We start from the raw sequence: 19312 nt of genomic DNA on the forward strand, positions 1-19312 counted from the left end.
TAATAGCTTTTGAAAGGCAGAGATCCGGTTTTTACGCAGCATCATGTCTCCTGTGCCCACCCTAGCGCGTGGTACGGAGGAATCATGTGGGTTTGTCACCAGGTCATATACGCACCACTTCCTGCAATGCTTTTACCTGCTCTCTGGAACACATGGTCAATCATAGGTAAGATTTTTTTTTAATATCCTCAACGTTTTCAGTTAATATTCCCTTTATCTTCTTTTTTTTTTTTTTTTTTTTTTTTTTGCGGTATGCGGGCCTCTCACTGTTGTGGCCTCTCCCGTTGCGGAGCACAGGCTCCAGACGTGCAGGCTCAGCGGCCATGGCCCACGGGCCCAGCCGCTCCGCGGCATGTGGGATCTTCCCGGACTGGGGCACGAACCTGTGTCCCCTGCATCGGCAGGCGGGCTCTCAACCACTGCGCCACTAGGGAAGCCCTTCCTTTATCTTCTTGTTCTTACCAAATAGGACTGCTTCCCTGTAGCCCTCTTAGGTGGTGCCGATCCTCCCTGCCCCATGCCTTATACCCCTCGGGGTTTGAAGGCAGGTAAGCAACCTCTTTGTTTCTCATGGCTTCATTCAGACTGTCTCCAATCCCTCTCTCTTCTCTAAAGAACACTCAGCTTCGACTCCCATGACATCGGGTTAAACCACCTGTACCCCTTGCTGTGAAAGTCACATAGTGATACCTGGGTCCCAGCCTCTCATTCCATAAGGACTCACAAGCACCCTCTCTAACACTCCCCAGTAGTGATTTCAACATTCAGAGAGCTCAATCTTCCAAAATCATGACCTCTTAGAGTTCCTTGACCTCCATTCTATCTCAGTCACTTATTCCCATAGTCATACCTTCCATCTTGACACCACCAATATATTGCAACTCCTCTACAATCTCAATTTCAAACATTCACTATCTAATCACCACCTCATATATTTCCAGCCCTCTTTCTCTCACCTCCAGTTCCGAAATTCCTTTGTCACTGGAACCTACAAATTTATTGTAATCATTACTCTTCACCGTTCTTTACCATCTCATGTTCTCGCTTCCCTCCTTAGTCAGTTAAAATTTAATCGTCAGGAGGGAGGGAGACGCAAGAGGGAAGAGATATGGGAACATATGTATATGTATAACTGATTCACTTTGTCATAAAGCAGAAACTAACACACCATTGTAAAGCAATTATACCCCAATAAAGATGTTAAAAAAAAAATTTAATGGTCAGGACTTCCCTGGTGGTGCAGTGGTTAAGAATCTGCCTGCCAATGCAGGGGACATGGGTTCGAGCCCGGGTCCGGAAGATCCCACATACCTCGGAGCAACTAAGCCTGTGCGCCACAGCTACTGAGCCTGTGAGCCACAGCTACTGAAGCCTGCACACCTAGAGCCCACGCTTAGCAACAAGAGAAGCCACCTCAATGAGAAGCTCACACACCACAACGAAGAGTAGCCCCCACTCGCCGTAACTAGAGAAAGCCCGCATGCAGCAACGAAGGCCCAATGCAGCCCAAAATTAATTAATTAATTAATTAATTTAAAAAAATACAGTGAGTTAATGTTTAATAAAAAACTTAATGGTCAATCATTTTAGTTATTCTCTTGCCTCTCTTTTGATTTATAACACTCTCATACTTGCTTTAGCCTTTTAAGGACTTTTAATGAAGTCTAATTTTCTACCTGATACATGCCTGAAATCAAGGGAGCTAAATGTGGCTGGAGAAAGATTTGCCTCTCTTTAAATTCATAAATATTAATAATAATCAAGAGGGTCTTTAAGCTACCTAGAAGTCAAAACTCTGTTTCCCTAGTCCAATCTCTTTACTCTCCTAAATGACTAATTCATAGCTTCTAATCTCTTCCCAGTCCTTTAACATCTCTACTGTCTTTGCTGCCCATATTACTAAGAAAATTTAAACAATTAGAAGAAAACTTCTACAAGCTCCCACCACCCCTTTATGCTTATTTGTACCTCTGTGCATTTACTATGCTTCCCTCCTCTTCCTATGAATATATTGTACATGTTTCTAGCTAAACCTACCCATGTACCTGTGCATCAGATTCAATCCCTTACCTCCTTGTCGAAATCAGTCCTTGAATTTTCCCTCTTTCTCCTGCACCATTTTTTCTTCTTTACTGAATCAGTCTCATCATCATACAAACATACTGTGACTTTCATATTAATTAAAAAACCTACATATTCTAATCTCATTTACCCATTTAGATACTAATGTACTTCTTTCTTTTAAGGAAAACTCCTATGAAGGCTAATAATATTCACTACCTCAACTCACTCTCCTCCCATTCTGACTTGAACCCACTCCAGTAAGGCTTTTTGCTCTCAATGCTTCACGGAACACGAACTTATCAAGGTCAGCAGTGAAGTCAATGTTGCTAAATTCAGTGGTCGATTCTCAGTCCTTATCTTACCTGACTATCAGTTACATTTGATATAGTAGATCAACTCTACTCTTCCTTGAAATACTTTCTAGAAAATGTGGCTTCCAAGAAACCATATATCCTCCTGATATTCCTTGTCTCCAGCTACTCTTTCTCAATTTGTTTTGCTGATTTCTTCTTTTCTCCAGTTTTAGGACTTGGACTATGTTTTCTACCTACACTCACTCCCTTGGTGAGCTCATTAATTCCACGGCTTTAAATACCATCCATACGCTGATGACTTATGTCCCAGCTCAGACACTCCCTGAAAAATCTAGATCCACAAACCCAAGTGCCTACTTGTTATTTCCAGTTGAATGTATAATAGGTCCCTAAAATTTGACATGTCTAAAAATTAAGTTTTTGCAAAAACAGACATATAGATGGAGCAGGTTAGAAAGCCCAGAAATAAGCCCATGCACTTATGGTCAATTAATCTACAACAAAGCAGGCAAGGATATACAATGGAGAAAAGACAGTCTCTTCAATAAGTGGTGCTGGGAAAACCGAACAGCTACATGTAAAAGAATGAAATTAGGACGTTCTCTAACACCATATACAAAAATAAACTCAAAATGGATTAAAGACCTAAATGTAAGACCAGATATTGTAAAACCCCTAGAAGAAAACAAAGGCAGAACACTCTCTGATGTAAACTGCAGCAATATCTTTTTGGATCCATCTCCTAGAATAATGGAAATAAAAACAAAAATAAACAAATGGTACCTAATTAAACTTAAAAGCTTTTGCACAGCAAAGGAAACCATAAAACAAAACGAAAAGACAACCTACTGAATGGAGAAAATATTTGCAAATGATGCAACTGACAAGGGATTAATTTCCAAAATACACAAACAGCTCATACCACTCAATATCAAAAAAAGAAACAACCCAATCAAAAAATGTGCAGAAAATCTGAATAGGCGGTTCTCCAACGAAGACATACATATGGCCACGAGGCACATGAAAAGATGCTCAACATCACTAATTATTAGAAAAATGAAAATCAAAACTACAATGAGGTATCACCTCACACTGGGCAGAATGGCCATCATCAAAAAGTCTACAAATAATAAATGCTAGATAGGGTGTGGAGTAAAAGGAACCCTCCTATACTGCTGGTGGGAATGTAAATTGGTGCAGCCACTATGGAGAACAGTATGGAGGTTCCTTAAAAAACTAAAAATAGAGTTACCATATAATCCTGCAATCCTACTCCTGGGCATATATCTGGATAAAACTATAATTCAGAAAGATACATGCACCCCAATATTCATTGCAGCACTATTTACAATTGTCAAGACATGGAAGCAACCTAAGTGTCCACTGACAGATGAATGGATAAAGAAGATATGGTATATATATATATATATATATATATGCACACATACACATACATATACAATGGAATATTACTCAGTCATAAAGAAGAATGAAATAATCATTTGCAGCATCATGGATGGACCCAGTGATTATCATACAAAGTGAAGTAAGCCAGACAGAGAAAGACAAATATCATATAATATTGCTTACATGTGGAATCTAAAAAAAAATGATACAAATGAACTTATTTACAAAACAGAAATAGACCCACAGACATAGAAAACAAACCTATGGTTACTAAAGGGGAAAGGGCGGGGAGAGATAAATTAGGAGTTTAAGATTAACATATATACACTACTATATATAAAATAGATAACCAACAAGGACCTACTGTATAGCACAGGGAACTCAATATTTTGTAATAACTCAATATTTTGTAATAATAATAAAATAATATACATATATATGTATAACTGAATCACGTTGCTGTACACCTGAAGCTAACACAACATTGTAAATCAACTGTACTTCAATTAAAAAATAAAAATGAAAATAAATTTTTTGATTTCTTACACTTCAGCTAAACCAACAAACAACCCCCCTGCCCCATTCACAGTCTTTGTCATTGAACTTAATGGCAACTCTGTTCTTCTAGTCACTCAAGCCCGAAAGTGTAGAGTCATCATCAATTCCTTTCTTTCTCTCATATTCTACATCAGATCTATCCGCAAATACTATTCTGCCTTTAAGCTTGAATTGGAATCTGACCACTTCACATATCTCTAATGCTGACAGCCTAGTCTGAGTCACCATTTTTACAATAGCCTCCTATCTGGTGCTTAACCTCCCAACTCCCCAGAGTACATACAAGGCAACAGAGTGATCCTGTTGAAATATAAGTCAGAGCATGTCACCCCATGCTCAAAGTCCTCCGGGGGCCTTATAATGACCAAGACGCTACACGATCTAGCTCACCATTATCACTCTGACTTCATCTCTATTATCCTTTCTTTTCTTCACTCTATTCTAGTTCCCTCTTCTTAGTTCCTCAAAACACCAGGAACATGCCTGCCTTGGAGTTTTAGCACTGGCTTTTGGGAATGTTTGTTCCCTCAATATGCACATAATGCAACCCCTCATCTCTGTCCATCTTTACTCAAATGTTACCTTCTCAGGAAGTTCTTGCTTGGCCACTAGTTCCAAAATTTGAACACTCCTATCCCCTTTTCATACTTATTTTCTTCATTGGTCTTTATCACTGTGGAAATTCTGCAAATTTTCCTTATTTATTTTGTTATCTCCTCTACTAGAATCTAAATTCCATGAGAGCAGAAATTCTGACCTGTTTCATTTACTTCTGAATCCCCAGTGCCCAACAATGCTTAGAAAATGGTAAATACCCAGTAAATATTTGTTGAATGAATGACCAGGTATACTGAAAGAAGAACCAGATGGAACTTTAATAAATAAAAATAGGATAATTGAAATAAATACCTGAAAGCTAGACTAAAGGTAAAATTATTTTTCAGAGAACACCACAATGTCAATGAAAGAGATATATGCCATTGTTCATCTTACGAAACTAGCATAAATTTGGTACTGAAACTAGCATAAATTTGGTACCAACACCAGCAAGCAGGGTAAATAAGAAAACCAACAGACCAATCTTGCCCATGAAAATAGATACAAAATCCTGAACAACATTTTATCAAGCAAAATCCAGAAATGAGTGAAAAAATATAATATATACTAGCCAATATTAGGGTATAATTCCATTTATATAAATTTCAGAATAAGAGAATACTAAGAATGCAAGCATCTTTCATTACCCAAATCTACTTGGTACTTGAGTTCAGACAGTGACAGTCTGAATAGTAAGTTGGGATACTTATGGGTATCTCAACTGAGTACATTTATTTTTTAAAGTAACATATAGTATATTGACTCTTTTGTTTTTTTTTTTTGGTGTGCTGTTCTATGAATCTTGACCTATGTATAGATTCATGTCACCACCACTAACCCAATCAGAATACAGAACTGTTATGTCACTCCAAAACTCCCCCAACTCCCAATCCCTGGCAACTATTGATCCATTCTCTATCACTATAGTTATTTTTTTTTTGGTTTATTTATTTTTTAGAATGTCCTACAAATGGATTCATATAGTATCTAACCCTCTGAGATGGATTGTTTTCATTCAGACAAATGACTTTGAGATTAATCCAAGTTGGTACATACATCAATAGTTCTCTCCTTTTTATTGCTGGATATGGATGTACCACAGTCTGTTTATTCATTCACCCACTGAAGGACATCTGGGTTGTTTCCAGTCTTTAGAGATGATGAATAAAGTTTCTACGAATATTGACAAGTTTTTGTCTGAAGGTAAGTTTTCATTTCCCTTGGATAAGTACCTAGGAGTGAGATTGCTGGGTCACATGGTAAGGATATGTTTAACTTTGTAAGAAACTTCCAGAGTAGCTGCATCATTTTACCTTCCCACCAACAGCATATGAGAGTTCCAGTTGCTCCATAACCTCACTGACACTTGGTATTGTCAGCATTTTTATTTTAGCCATTCTATTGGTGTGCAGTAGAAACTTAGTCCTTTTGTTTCCCCCAAATGGGAAAGCAAATAGCTAGATTTTGATAGTTAGGGAATCATCTAAAATTTTATCTTAATTTGTTTGGTTATTGGTTTGGATAGTAAAGGATACACACCTATGTGGAAAGATTGTGAGGAAAAGCAACAATTTGCTTAATATAAAAGTAGATAGTGGTTCCTCTGGTGGAAAAGGAGGTAGATGCCATCCACTACGTTCCCTAGAGGCTCTAAGGTACCGAGGATGTGTTCTTTATGAAGCGGCATGGTGGTACATGTGACCTGTTCTATCTTCTTGAAACTATATGGATGTGTTTGATAGATTTCACAATTAACAATTTTTAAAGAGATATTTGAGCACAGAAAACACACAAAAACCTCAAAGTAATGCAGAAAAACATTTTAAAACCACTTCTTTCAAGAGTTCAAGTACAATGAGTTAAAACACTTTAAAGCATTTTGTAGAATTTAATATAAGACTTTTTTTTTTTTTTTTTTTTTTTTTTTGGCGGTACACGGGCCTCTCACTGTTGTGGCCTCTTGTGTTGCGGAGCACAGGCTCCGGACGCGCAGGCTCAGTGGCCATGGTTGACGGGCCCAGCTGCTCCGCGGCATGTGGGATCTTCCCAGACCGGGGCACGAACCCGTGTCCCCTGCATCAGCAGGCAGACTCTCAACCACTGCGCCACCAGTGAAGCCCCATAAGACTTTTTTTAAAAGCTTGTTTAAAACTAAAATAATTTCTTTAATATTTCTGTGCTTGTGTACACCCCATAGGCCAAATGGCTGATGGGCTAGCCAGTTTATTATTGAGTTTGTTTCTTTCCAGAAGCCTCAACCATAGGCTGGTCATGGTTAGACCATTCTTAATGACTGGCAAACAGTAGCTTCTTCCTAGAAACCAGGATCAGAGCTTGACTTTATATAAGAAGCACAGTGCACATATCATCTTTGCTATTCACAAACTATTAGACACCTCCCAGGTCACAGTCAAAGCTACACAACACTTCAGCAACACTTCCTTGTTGCCGTCAACATCTTGTAAGGAGAACATTTACCTGTGACAACACTGGGGATCTTGGAGAGAAAGCTCTTGACTGTTCTGATAGGCACACCACCTGTCTTGTCATCTTGCATCTTTGTAATGATGTCTTCAATCTGAAAGAGAGGAAAGCAAAGAAGTGTTATTGTATCTCACAAAGTAATAGTAAACAGTACCTTTATAAACAGCCAAAATGTGGGCACATGATGCCAATAAGAGATATTAGGAAAAGCCTCTGCCTCAGCCAGTAAACTTAGTAGCAGGATCTGCTATGGGCCAAGTGCTGGGGAGAGGGAGGCCAGGGGGTTATATATAATAGCATAAAGCACGGTCTGTAAGAATAACCGCTTGCTCCCAGTTCAGCAAGTAAGGAGAAAGAAATTCTTGATAGGATTGGATCCAACATGCACTTCAATATGTATGTGACGAAATTCCTCCTCTTTCCTGAATTGGGTTTATATATAGGTTGAACCATATGAAGTTGCCACATTCAACCTAAAAATGGCAATTTCCTATAGTGTAACCTAACATATTAACATACTGCTGTTAGAAGTATAGGCGGGGCTGCCTCTGGGACCAGAGAAGGATTCAGCCAGAGTCACACAGGGGAAAAAATAAAAGAGTATAAATCAAGATATGGAAAGTGCTGATCTGGAGAAGTTGGAGGACAAGTGTCACGGTTGTGAGTGGTGGCACGAGGGGGGTCATCTTTAGCCAGGACTAAGATGGAACAAGAACAGGATCCTCGGGCTTCCCTGGTGGCGCAGTGTTGAGAGTCCACCTGCCAATGCAGGGGACACGGGTTTGTGCCCCGGTCCGGGAAGATCCCACATGCCGCGGAGCGGCTGGGCCCGTGAGCCATGGCCACTGAGCCTGCGCGTCCGAAACCTGTGCTCCGCAACGGAAGAGGCCACAACGGTGAGAGGCCCGCGTACCGAAGAAAGAAAAGAACAGGATCCTCTCCTTTTGGACTAGAGAAGACCACACTATCATGAGAAAGACCATGGTGGGCTACGGCTTGGAGCCGGGTGAAATTGTATTGACAAGACAAGATACTGTGTACATAGACTGAAAACAGAACAGGGAGAGGAGATGGACTACCAAGGAGGTAGGTGCCTAAACTGGGAAACCAATCTGTAGCTGAGAATTTACAAGCCAGATGCAATTTCCTGGGCAGAAATCTTCGGAATAGGATACAGAGCAAACTGTAAAAAGGACATAGATCTTTTTGTTTGTTGAGTGGTAGGGAAGGGCAACTGGAAAAGGGAAGAAGATAGTGCTTAGTTTTGTCACATATTTTGTTCCCCTAAGCAACAGAATGTATTTGAAACACCAGGATGGATTCTCTGAGTGCTTCCAGAGTAGAGTCACATAATTTTAAGTCTAGACATTTAAAGCTGGAGTTCACCTAGTCTAATGTACTAGTATAGCAATTTGTGAGTAAGTTTCTCAAATCACACGACTAACAACTTATTTGAAAGAAATAGGTAACTTGTTAGAGACAAAGTTAGCATAAGATATAACATAATAATAATGATAATATATAATAGCCAAAATATATTAAGAATGTATTATGTAGGTACGATTCTAAGTACTATAGATATATTATCCTATTTAATTCCCATGATTACTTCATAGCCTAGATTCCACTATTATCCCCATTTTCAGATAAAGAAGCTGAGATTTAGTGAGGTGTATCAATCAGGGTAGACTAAGTCAAGCTGTGGTAACAAATAACCCTCGAAATCACAATGGTTTAATGTAACCAAGTTTATTTTTCTCTCATGCTACAAGTCTATCGGAGATCACCAGGAGGACTCTTTCAGCCTGGGACCGAGGCTGACGGAGTAGCCACCATCTTGAATGTTGTTGCTCATTGTGCTAGAGAGACAAGAGAGAATTCTGGAGACTCTTGCATGAGTTGTTGCATGTTATAGCCCAGACGTTACTATAATAATATCACATTTCTTTGGACAGGACGAGTCACCACCCAACCACAAAGGAACCAGGGGGTCCAGTCTTCTGGGTGCCAGGAAGAGAGGGGAGAGGACCATCTGTGAGCAGCATCAGTGACAGCACAGAGATTAAACCACCTTCCCAAGGTCACACAGCTACCCAGTGGTGGATCTGAGCTTGAACCCAGCCACATATCCCAGAGATCAGGCTTCTAAACCCTGGGGTGCTCTGTCACCCAGTAAGAGTCTCAGAGGAGCAGCCAAGCAGGAAGACCATTCTCCCCTGGATATTTCTCGGTTTCCCAGAGAAGAACTGATAGTGAGAAGCAATCTTAAGCTCCCTGCCCTTAGGCAGTGGCTGAATATATCACACCAGGAAAAAGGGTCATTCTCTGAAGACCTGTATTCTGTTAGATGACAGGATAAGGAGGAATTTCATCCACATTCTTGTTAATAGTCTCAGCTAGAGCCCCACCTTTTGTCCTCTAAACTCAACTCAACGATTCACAGTAGTTTGAGTATTTATTACTTATTGATAGTTAAGGAGAGTTATTCCTAGAAAAATGATCAGATTTTCAAAGTAATCTATGCTTTTGATCTAGTGTGCTATGTGAAACCAGAAGTATCAGTTACATTGCTGCTTTTTATGAAATGGCCTGAAAATCACTGGGAATTGGAGGAAAGCCAATATTTCAATTCAGTTAGACCCCTGACTTGACATTAGTTGGTAAGGTTCCAGTCTGTTCTGATGTGGACTGGATTTAAAAACTGACAGAGGACATCTCCATGATTGTTTTTTCCTCTGCTCTGTTTAGTTGCTTTATCACACCATTGAATCTTAAAAGGACCTGTCTACTAAAGAAGAAGACCTATCCTCTTATGTTGGCCCACAATGTACCAAGAGGTAGATCACTCGTCAGAGGTTACAGCCAGATTCAAAGGACAATCTCCTTAAATGACCAGAAAGGGGATAACGTTCTAGCAACAGTTTACAGCATCAGAGGTGTAGAAAAATGTTTCACTGATCCCCAATTCTTGACTCCTTCCCAGAATTAATAGACACCCAGATCCTTGTTCTGGCCTCATGGTGGGTGGAAAGTCTGCTTCTTGACTTTGGGGCTTAGCCATGTGACTTCCCTGGCTAATGGGATGTTATTGAATGTGATGTGAGCAGAGGCTTTCAATGCACCTGGATGGTGATGCTTACCCCCTTCCCTGGCCCTCCTGCATCAGATAGTTGTTGTTCCAAGGAAGGTGAGAGACATCTAGAGCAGAAGGGACCCAACCCATAGCTAGACAGTCAAAACTCAGCTGACCTACAGACTCATGAGCGAGAAACGCATGTTTATTGTTGTATGCCACTGAGTTTGGAGTGATTTGCTATGCAGAAAAATTGTGGCTCTAGCTGACTGATACACAGGGCTCTGAAAAAAAATGCATTTGTCAAAATTGATGAAGCCACAACAAATAATAAGAATCAATAAACCTTAGAGGTAGGGCATCCTAGAATCCAACCCTTTTAAAGAATGCAGAAATTCCATCTACACCATTCACCATGTGCTTAAAAATTCTTAGGGTGTATTCTACCAATATTATGTCAGGCAAATTTGTGATACCTGAATTTGATTCCATAGCATGGTCCACTGTGACATCAGCTAATAATACTGTCTCTGAAATTTTTTTCATGGTTTCCAGAGAAATGCTAAGAGTACAGATCTACCAAAAGATCAAAAGTGGGCTCCCAGGAGCTTATATAAATTATAATGACAAACATTTTCAGAACATCTATGTTATGATCAATACTGTCCTAGGTATTTTAAATCAATTATCTGATACTTTTCTCAGTCTTAAAATTTATTTAACAAAGATATTGAAATTAAGGCTCAGAAAGGTTAAGTCATTTATCCAAGGACACACAGCTATTAAGTGGCAAAGCCAGGATTCTTACCCAAGTCTTCCTGTCTCCAATGCCCAAGCTCTGTCTATCAAATCTAAGGTTCATCTCTTATCCTCAACCAGTGCCTGCCAACATGCTTTTTAGATACAAGGCACTTAATACTGTTTGCATTAAAGGGAACGTTTAGTTCAGCCCTAAGAGGATAAAGGAGAAAAAAGAGAAATTGATCCAGATAATCAGATTCTCAACCATCTCAAGGTTTATTTTGGCCCAATGACTGTTGATGTCTGGTTGCTCAGCATTTTCTCTCTTTGTCCCAGGGGCTTGGTTGGACTTATCCTCTATTGACAGATCACAGCTCCTGGGTTGGGAATGGGGAGATGGGAGGTATATACTTTTGTTTTCTTGACTGTTCAGTTCCATCTAACGTCTGGTACCTTTTGTTCCTGAAGAAGAGCAACATCAATTCCCTGAAGTTCTGTGTCATCAGGGAGCATGTTGGACCTAAGTTACACTGTGCCAATCAATAAGCAGGTGGCCCTTATCTGACAGCCAAGTGATGCGGAGAAACCACGTGGCCAGCTCGGCCAGTTCTGCCTGGATGGCTCACAACAACCAAATGCCCTTCTCTAAGGAGCTCAGAGCTCAGCACTGACAGGCAGGTAAAACATCCTTCCAAACAGCAGGAAAAGTGGAAAGCACTATACCATAGAGGGGGTTTTCTTTGAAATGAGGAATATTATGAGGACAGTAGACATAATTCACTGCAAGAGCCATGGGGTATAAGAGAGGAGTGGGGAGAAGCAATCCTCCCTTTACAAACTGAAGCCACAGAAGGACAGTAGGAAGAACACTGGTCTGAGGCCCAAGAGAAATGCCAGCCTCAGCTTCACTGTTTTGCTGTGTTGACCTTGGACAAGCTACTTAACCTCTCTGGACTTCACTTCCCTCATCTCTACAGCGATAGCTCTGGTTGCTAAACTAAGATTTCTATTTCTAAAACATGAGAGACTTCTCTGACTTGACAAATGCAAAGCTGTGTCTGCAAGGAAGGAATAGGACCAGCAATCAGGCCCCTGGGTCACCATTCCGCCCATCTGTCAGGTGGATCCATGCAGAACGCTTCCCAGTGCTGAGCAGTGCAAGGTGGGGGAAAGGTACTGGGCAGGACCAGGGATTTTTGATGTTTTTAGAAATCATTTCAGACAGATGGCATCAGAAGTCAGACAGAGACATGATCCAAAGAGGCCTTGACACTGGCCTTTCTTGCCCAGCTCCATCTCTGTTTGGATAGATGGCATGCCTAACAGAAATGACTAAGGGCCAATATTAGTTTTGTTTGTGTAAATTAATTATCTGATAACTAATTTATTTAGCTCCTCCAATCCTTCCTCAGTGGAAGATTAGAAAACATCAAGAATAGGCAAACTATGTTGCCATTATTAAAAAAAAAGTCCACCACGACTTCAGCAAAGAAGGCAGAGTATGCCTCAGGCATGAAGGTCTTTTTTATTGAAGCATTTCATCTTGACTTAGCAATCAGTTGCCTATTTCTAGCTACTAATGACTGTTACTTCAGCTCCTGCATTCTTTAAAAACCCCTTCTGTTTTAGTGTCTGCGAATGAGTGAAAATGAATCTTTGGACACATCTTATCAGCCCAGAGGCAGGAATCAGAGCTGGTAAATGATAATCATATTTCTTAATCCAAAATGGGCATGCTTCACTGAGTATGGTCTGTCCCATATGTGTTCCATAAGATCAGGCCATTTCTCACTTTTATTTTTAAAAACACCGCACACTGCTATTCTCAACATTTAAATGTCCTCAGCTTCACCTACTGGTTTAGTGGACATTTAATGAGCATCTACAAAGTGCCAGGCACCGATTTAGTTTCTATGGTTACAAAAAGTAGGTAAAAGAGAGAATCTGTTCCTCTTCATCATGGACTAATAAATTTCAGAAAGACTCGGGGATGTAGGCTGTGTTGGAGACAGCAGAGCCAAGTATGAGTTCCAAAGAAGCTAGAAACACTAAGGAATACCACTTTCAGAGACCCTCAGAGGGGGAACCATCAAAACTTCCGCCCTTTTCCTCCATCCCATTCAAAAGACTGATTCCAATGTCAGGAGCAGACTTTTGAGATTCCTTGTGCTATGACAATGATTGCAATGCCTGCTAATTTGTATTCAGTTAAACTTACTTTTGAATCACTGTATCAGCCTAGAATGCTTTTGACGGAAAGTTTTAAAAAATCCAAACTCAGAGCAGTATGGAGGTTCCTTAAAAACCTAAAAATAGAGCTACCATATGATCCTGCAATCCTACCCCTGGGCATATATCTGGATAAAACTATAATTTAAAAAGATACACGGTGCGGAAGGGGAGAGGCAGAACGTGAAAAGGAGGGCCTCTGGAGTGTGGAGTTCCGGAGTTTGCAGGTAAACTTATAAAGTAATATAAAAATATTGTCATATGAGATAGCCTCATCCACCAGAGGGGAGACAGCAGAAGCAAGAAGAACTACAATCCTACAGCCTGTGGAAAAAAATCCATATTCACAGAGAGATAGACAAGATGAAAAGGCAGAGGGCTAGGTACCAGATGAAGGAACAAGATAAAACCCCAGAAAAACAATGAAATGAAGTGGAGATAGGCAATCTTCCAGAAAAATAATTCAGAATAATGATAGTGAAGATGATCCAGGACCTCAGAAAAAGAATGGCAGCAAAGATCAAGAAGATGCAAGAAATATTTAACAAAGACCTAGAAGAATTAAAGAACAAACAAACAGAGATGAACAATACAATGACTGAAATGAAAACTGCACTAGAAGGAATCAATAGCAGAATAACTGAGGCAGAAGAACGGATAAGTGACCTGGAAGACAGAATGGTGGAATTCACTGCCATGGAACAGAATAAAGAAAAAAGAATGTAAAGAAATGAAGACAGCCTAAGAGACCTCTGGGACAACATTAAACGCAACAACATTCGCATTATAGGGCTCCCAGAAGAAGAGAGAGAGAAAGGGCCTGAGAAAATATTTGAAGAGATTATAGTTGAAAACTTCCCTAACATGGGAAAGGAAATAGCCACTCAAGTCCAGAGAGTCCCATAAAGGATAAACCCAAGGAGAAACACGCTGAGACACATAGGAATCAAACTGACAAAAATTAAAGACAAAGAAAAATTATTGAAAGCAACAAGGGAAAAATGACAAATAACATACAAGGGAACTCCCATAAGGTTAACAGCTGATTTCTCAGCAGAAACTCTACAAGCCAGAAGGGAGTGGCATGATATATTTAAAGTGATGAAAGGGAAGAACCTACAACCAAGATTACTCTACCTGGCAAGGATCTCATTCAGATTCAACAGAGAAATCAAAAGCTTTACAGACAAGCAAAAGCTAAGAGATTTCAGCACCACCAAACCAGCTCTACGACAAATGCTAAAGGAACTTCTCTAAATGGGAAACACAAGAGAAGAAAAGGACCTACAAAAACAAACCCATAACAATTAAGAAAATGGTAATAGGAACAAACATATCAATAATTACCTTAAAGGTGAATGTATTAAATGCTCCAACCAAAAGACAGGGTTGCTGAATGGATACAAAAACAAGACCCATATATATGCTGTCTATAAGAGACCCACTTCAGACCTAGGGACACACACAGACTGAAAGTGAGGGGATGGAAAAAGATATTCCATTCAAATGGAAATTAAAAGAAAGCTGGAGTAGCAATACTTGTATCAGAGAAGATAGACTTTAAAATAAAGAATGTTACAAGAGACAAGGAAGGACATTACATAATGATCAAGGAACCAATCCAAGAAGAAGATATAACAATTATAAATATATATGGACCCAACATAGGAGAACCTCAATACATAAGACAACTGCTAACAGCTATAAAAGAGGAAATCAACAGTAACAGAATAATAGTGGGGGACTTTAACACCTCACTTACACCAGTGGACAGATCAACCAAACAGAAAATTAATAAAGAAACACAAGTTTTAAATGACACAATAGATCAGATAGATTTAATTGATATTTAGAGGACATTCCATCTAAAAATAGCAGATTACACTTTCTTCTCAAGTGTACATGGAACATTCTCCAGGATAGATCACATCTTGGGTCACAAATCAAGCCTCAGTAAATTTAAGAAAACTGAAATCCTATCAAGCATCTTTTCTGACCACAATGCTATGAGATCAGAAATCAATTACCGGGAAAAAAACGTAAAAAACACAAACACATGGGGGCTAAACTAAACGTTACTAAATAACCAAGAGATCACTGAAGAAATCAAAGAGGAAATCAAAAAATACCTAGAAACAAATGACAATGAAAACACGATGACCCAAAACCTATGGGATGCAGCAAAAGCAGTTCTAAGAGGGAAGTTTATAGCAATACAATCCTACCTCAAGAAACAAGAAACATCTCAACTAAACAACCTAACAGCTAGGTTAGAGAAAGCAATTAGAGAAAGAAGAACAAAAAAACCCAAAAGTTAGCAAAAGGAAAGAAATCATAAAGATCAGATCAGAAATAAATGAAAAAGAAATGAAGGAAACGATAACAAAGATCAATAAAACTAAAAGCTGGTTCTTTGAGAAGATAAACAAAATTGATAAACCACTAGCCAGACTCATCAAGAAAAACAGGGAGAAGACTCAAATCAATAGAATTAAAAATGAAACAGGAGAAGTACCAACTGCCACTGAAGAAATACAAAGGATCATGAGATTACTACAAGCAACTATATGCCAATAAAATGGACAACCTGGAAGAAATGGACAAATTCTTAGAAAAGCTCAACCTTCCAAGACTGAACCAGGAAGAAATAGAAAATATAAACAGACCAATCACAAGCACTGAAATTGAAACTGTGATTAAAAATCTTCCAACAAACAAAAGCCCAGGACCAGATGTCTTGACAGGCGAACTCTATCAAACCTTTAGAGAAGAGTTAGCACCTATCCTTCTCAAATTCTTCCAAAATATAGCAGAGGCAGGAACACTCCCAGACTTATTCTACAAGGCCACCATCACCCTGATACCAAAAGCAGGCAAAGATGTCACAAAAAAGAGAAAACTGCTGGCCAATATCACTAATGAACATAGATGCAAATATCCTCAACAAAATACTAGCAAACACAATCCAACAGCACATTAAAAGGATCATATACCATGATCAAGTGGGGTTTATCCCAGGAATGCAAGGATACTTCAATATACACAAATTAATGTGATGCACCATCTTAACAAATTGAAGGAGAAAAACCATATGATCATCTCAATAGATGCAGAGAAAGCTTTTGATAAAATTCAACACCCATTTATGATAAAAACCCTCCAGAAAGTAGGCATAGAGGGAACTCACCTCAACATAATAAAGGCCATATATGACAAACCCACAGCCAACACCATTCTAAATGGTGAAAAACTGAGACCATTTCCACTAAGATAAGGAACAAGACAAGGTTGTCCACTCTCATCACTATTATTCAACATAGTTTTGGAAGTTTCAGCCACGGCAAACAGGGAAGAAAAAGAAATTAAAGGAACCCAAATCAGAAAAGAAGACGTAAAACTGTCACTGTTTGCAGATGATATGATGTTATACATAGAGAATCCTAAAGATGCTACGAGAAAACTACTAGAGCTAATCAATTAATTTGGTAAAGTAGCAGGATACAAAATTAATGCACAGAAATCTCTTGCATTCCTATACACTAATGATGAAAAATCTGAAAGAGAAATTCAGGAAACACTCCCATTTACCACTGCAACAAAAAGAATAAAATACCTAGGAATAAACCTAGTAAGGAGACAAAAGACCTGTATGCAGAAAATCATAAGACACTGATGAAAGAAATTAAAGATGATACAAACAGATGGAGAGATATACCATGTTCTTGGATTGGAAGAATCAACATTGTGAAAATGACTATACTACCCAAAGCAATCTACAGATTCAGTGCAATCCCTATCAAACTACCAATGGCATTTTTCACAGAACTAGAACAAAAATTTTCACAAGTTTTATGGAAACACAAAAGACCCCAAATAGCCAAAGCAATCTTGAGAAAGAAAAACAGATCTGGAGGAATCAGGCTCCCTGACTTCAGACTATACTACAAATCTACAGTAATCAAGACAGTATGGTACTGGCATAGAAACAGAAATATCGATCCATGGAACAGGATAGAAAGCCCAGAGATAAACCCATGCACATATGGTCACCTTATCTTTGATAAAGGAGGCAAGAATATACCATGGAAAAAAGACAGCCTCTTCAATAAATGGTGCTGGCAAAAACTGGACAGCTACATGTACAAGAATGAAATTAGAACACTCCCTAACACCATACACAAAAATAAACTCAAAATGGATTAAAGACCTAAATGTAAGGCCAGACACTATAAAACTCTTAGAGGAAAATATAGGCAGAACACTCTATGACATAAATCACAGCAAGATCCTTTTTGACCCACCTCCTAGAGAAATGGAAATAAAATCAAAAATAAACAAATGGGACCTAATGAAACTTAAAAGCTTTTGCACAGCAAAGGAAAACACAAACAAGATGAAAAGACAACCCTCAGAATGGGAGAAAATATTTGCAAACGAAGCAACTGCAAAGGATTAATCTCCAAAATATACAAGCAGCTCATGCAGCTCAATATCAAAAAAAAAAACAACCCAATTCAAAAATGGGCAGAAGACCTAAATAGACATTTCTCCAAAGAAGATATACAGATTGCCAACAAACACATGGAAGGATGCTCAACATCATCAATCATTAGAGAAATGCAAATCAAAACTACAATGAGGTATCACCTCATACTAGTCAGAATGGCCATCCTCAAAAAATCTACAAACCATAAATGCTGGAGCCGGTATGGAGAAAAGGGAGCCCTCTTGCACTGTTGGTGGGAATGTAAACTGATACAGCCACTATGGAGAACAGTATGGAGGTTTCTTAAAAAACTATTCTGATCTGCCACTGCCAAGCTCTAGAAGCACTTCTTGAGCCAAGGCCTTGGTCCCTTGGATTCACTTTCAGTTCTTAAAATGCAACTAAGTCAGCTTGGAATGCAAACCTATTAACCTATTACCTGTGGCCTCCCAGAAAGTGTTAGTCCATCAGATGAGCTAACTCTCACCAGAAAAAAACCCATAGAGCAGGGTCACCCTAAATGGCTGGGGACAGGGGGAGCTGGGGGTGTGGGAGGAGGGGTGGAGTCTGAGGCTTGAATTCTAAGGTGGGTAGGCCCGGGTGAGGGGCTGCGGGTGGAAGGGGTTGGGTCGGGGTGGGATGCAAGGGCCCCTCTAGAGCCAGGGGAAGCCTGAGATTGCCAGGCCACAGGGGGAGAGTGTCCGGGAGGGTGGGGAGATGCTTAATTGGGTGGGTGGGGCGGGCAGGGAGGTGAAGTTCTTATCTCAAAAAGCCTTCAGAGTGGCTTTTTTGCATGTGGTTCTTACCCTTGCTTTGTCACAAGGAAATCACGCCCCCTCTGAGGCTCTCAGTCTCCTTATAAACGAGCTAGGTGAGCTCCATCATGGAACACACTTTTGCAGAGAATGTTTAAGACAGACATCTCTCATTTTCCTGAAATCCAAGTGCCTCTGTGGGTTCTATTTGGATTTCTGGGTGTTTCCAGGCCAATCCAGACCAGGCGTCTTCCCTTCTGCCTTCAAGGTGAATGATGATTCCAAGGCGAGGGGTGGAGGAGTAGGGAAGGAGAAACACTCCCCGACTTGCCTACTGTGAGGCCTTCACCTCTGTGCCCTGCCTGTGGCTCCAGGTTAGTGCAGGGGTCAAATGAGCCGTACGTGGATGCTCTCTCAAGAGCTGGGAGGAGGCGTTCTTGGCCCATCTCCTAGGCCCCATTGCCCTGGAGAGAAGAGGGGTTCAGACTGAGCCTCAGGGCAGGTGGGCTCTGGCATGGCTGGAGGGCTTTCCCACACTGGGCCTTATGGGGAAGGACAGCACCATTAAAAATATGGGTGAGTGGCCATAAAAAAAAATGAAATC

The 19312-nt window shown here is 40.0% G+C and overlaps 1 protein-coding gene across 1 annotated transcript in view; it reads right to left on the minus strand.

Moving 5' to 3' along the window:
• The window catches only part of RGS6 (regulator of G protein signaling 6), a gene marked incomplete at its 3' end in the record, with an annotated part of 570256 nt that overhangs the window by 174105 nt on the left and 376839 nt on the right, over positions 1-19312 (minus strand). The window contains exon 3 of the mRNA XM_082844867.1: positions 7419-7518. Coding sequence (XP_082700993.1) covers positions 7419-7518 — 100 coding nt within the window. The remainder of the gene's footprint in view (positions 1-7418; positions 7519-19312) is intronic.

Source organism: Leucopleurus acutus (assembly GCF_964270905.1).
Source record: "Leucopleurus acutus genome assembly, chromosome: 1".
NCBI lineage: Eukaryota > Metazoa > Chordata > Mammalia > Artiodactyla > Delphinidae > Leucopleurus > Leucopleurus acutus.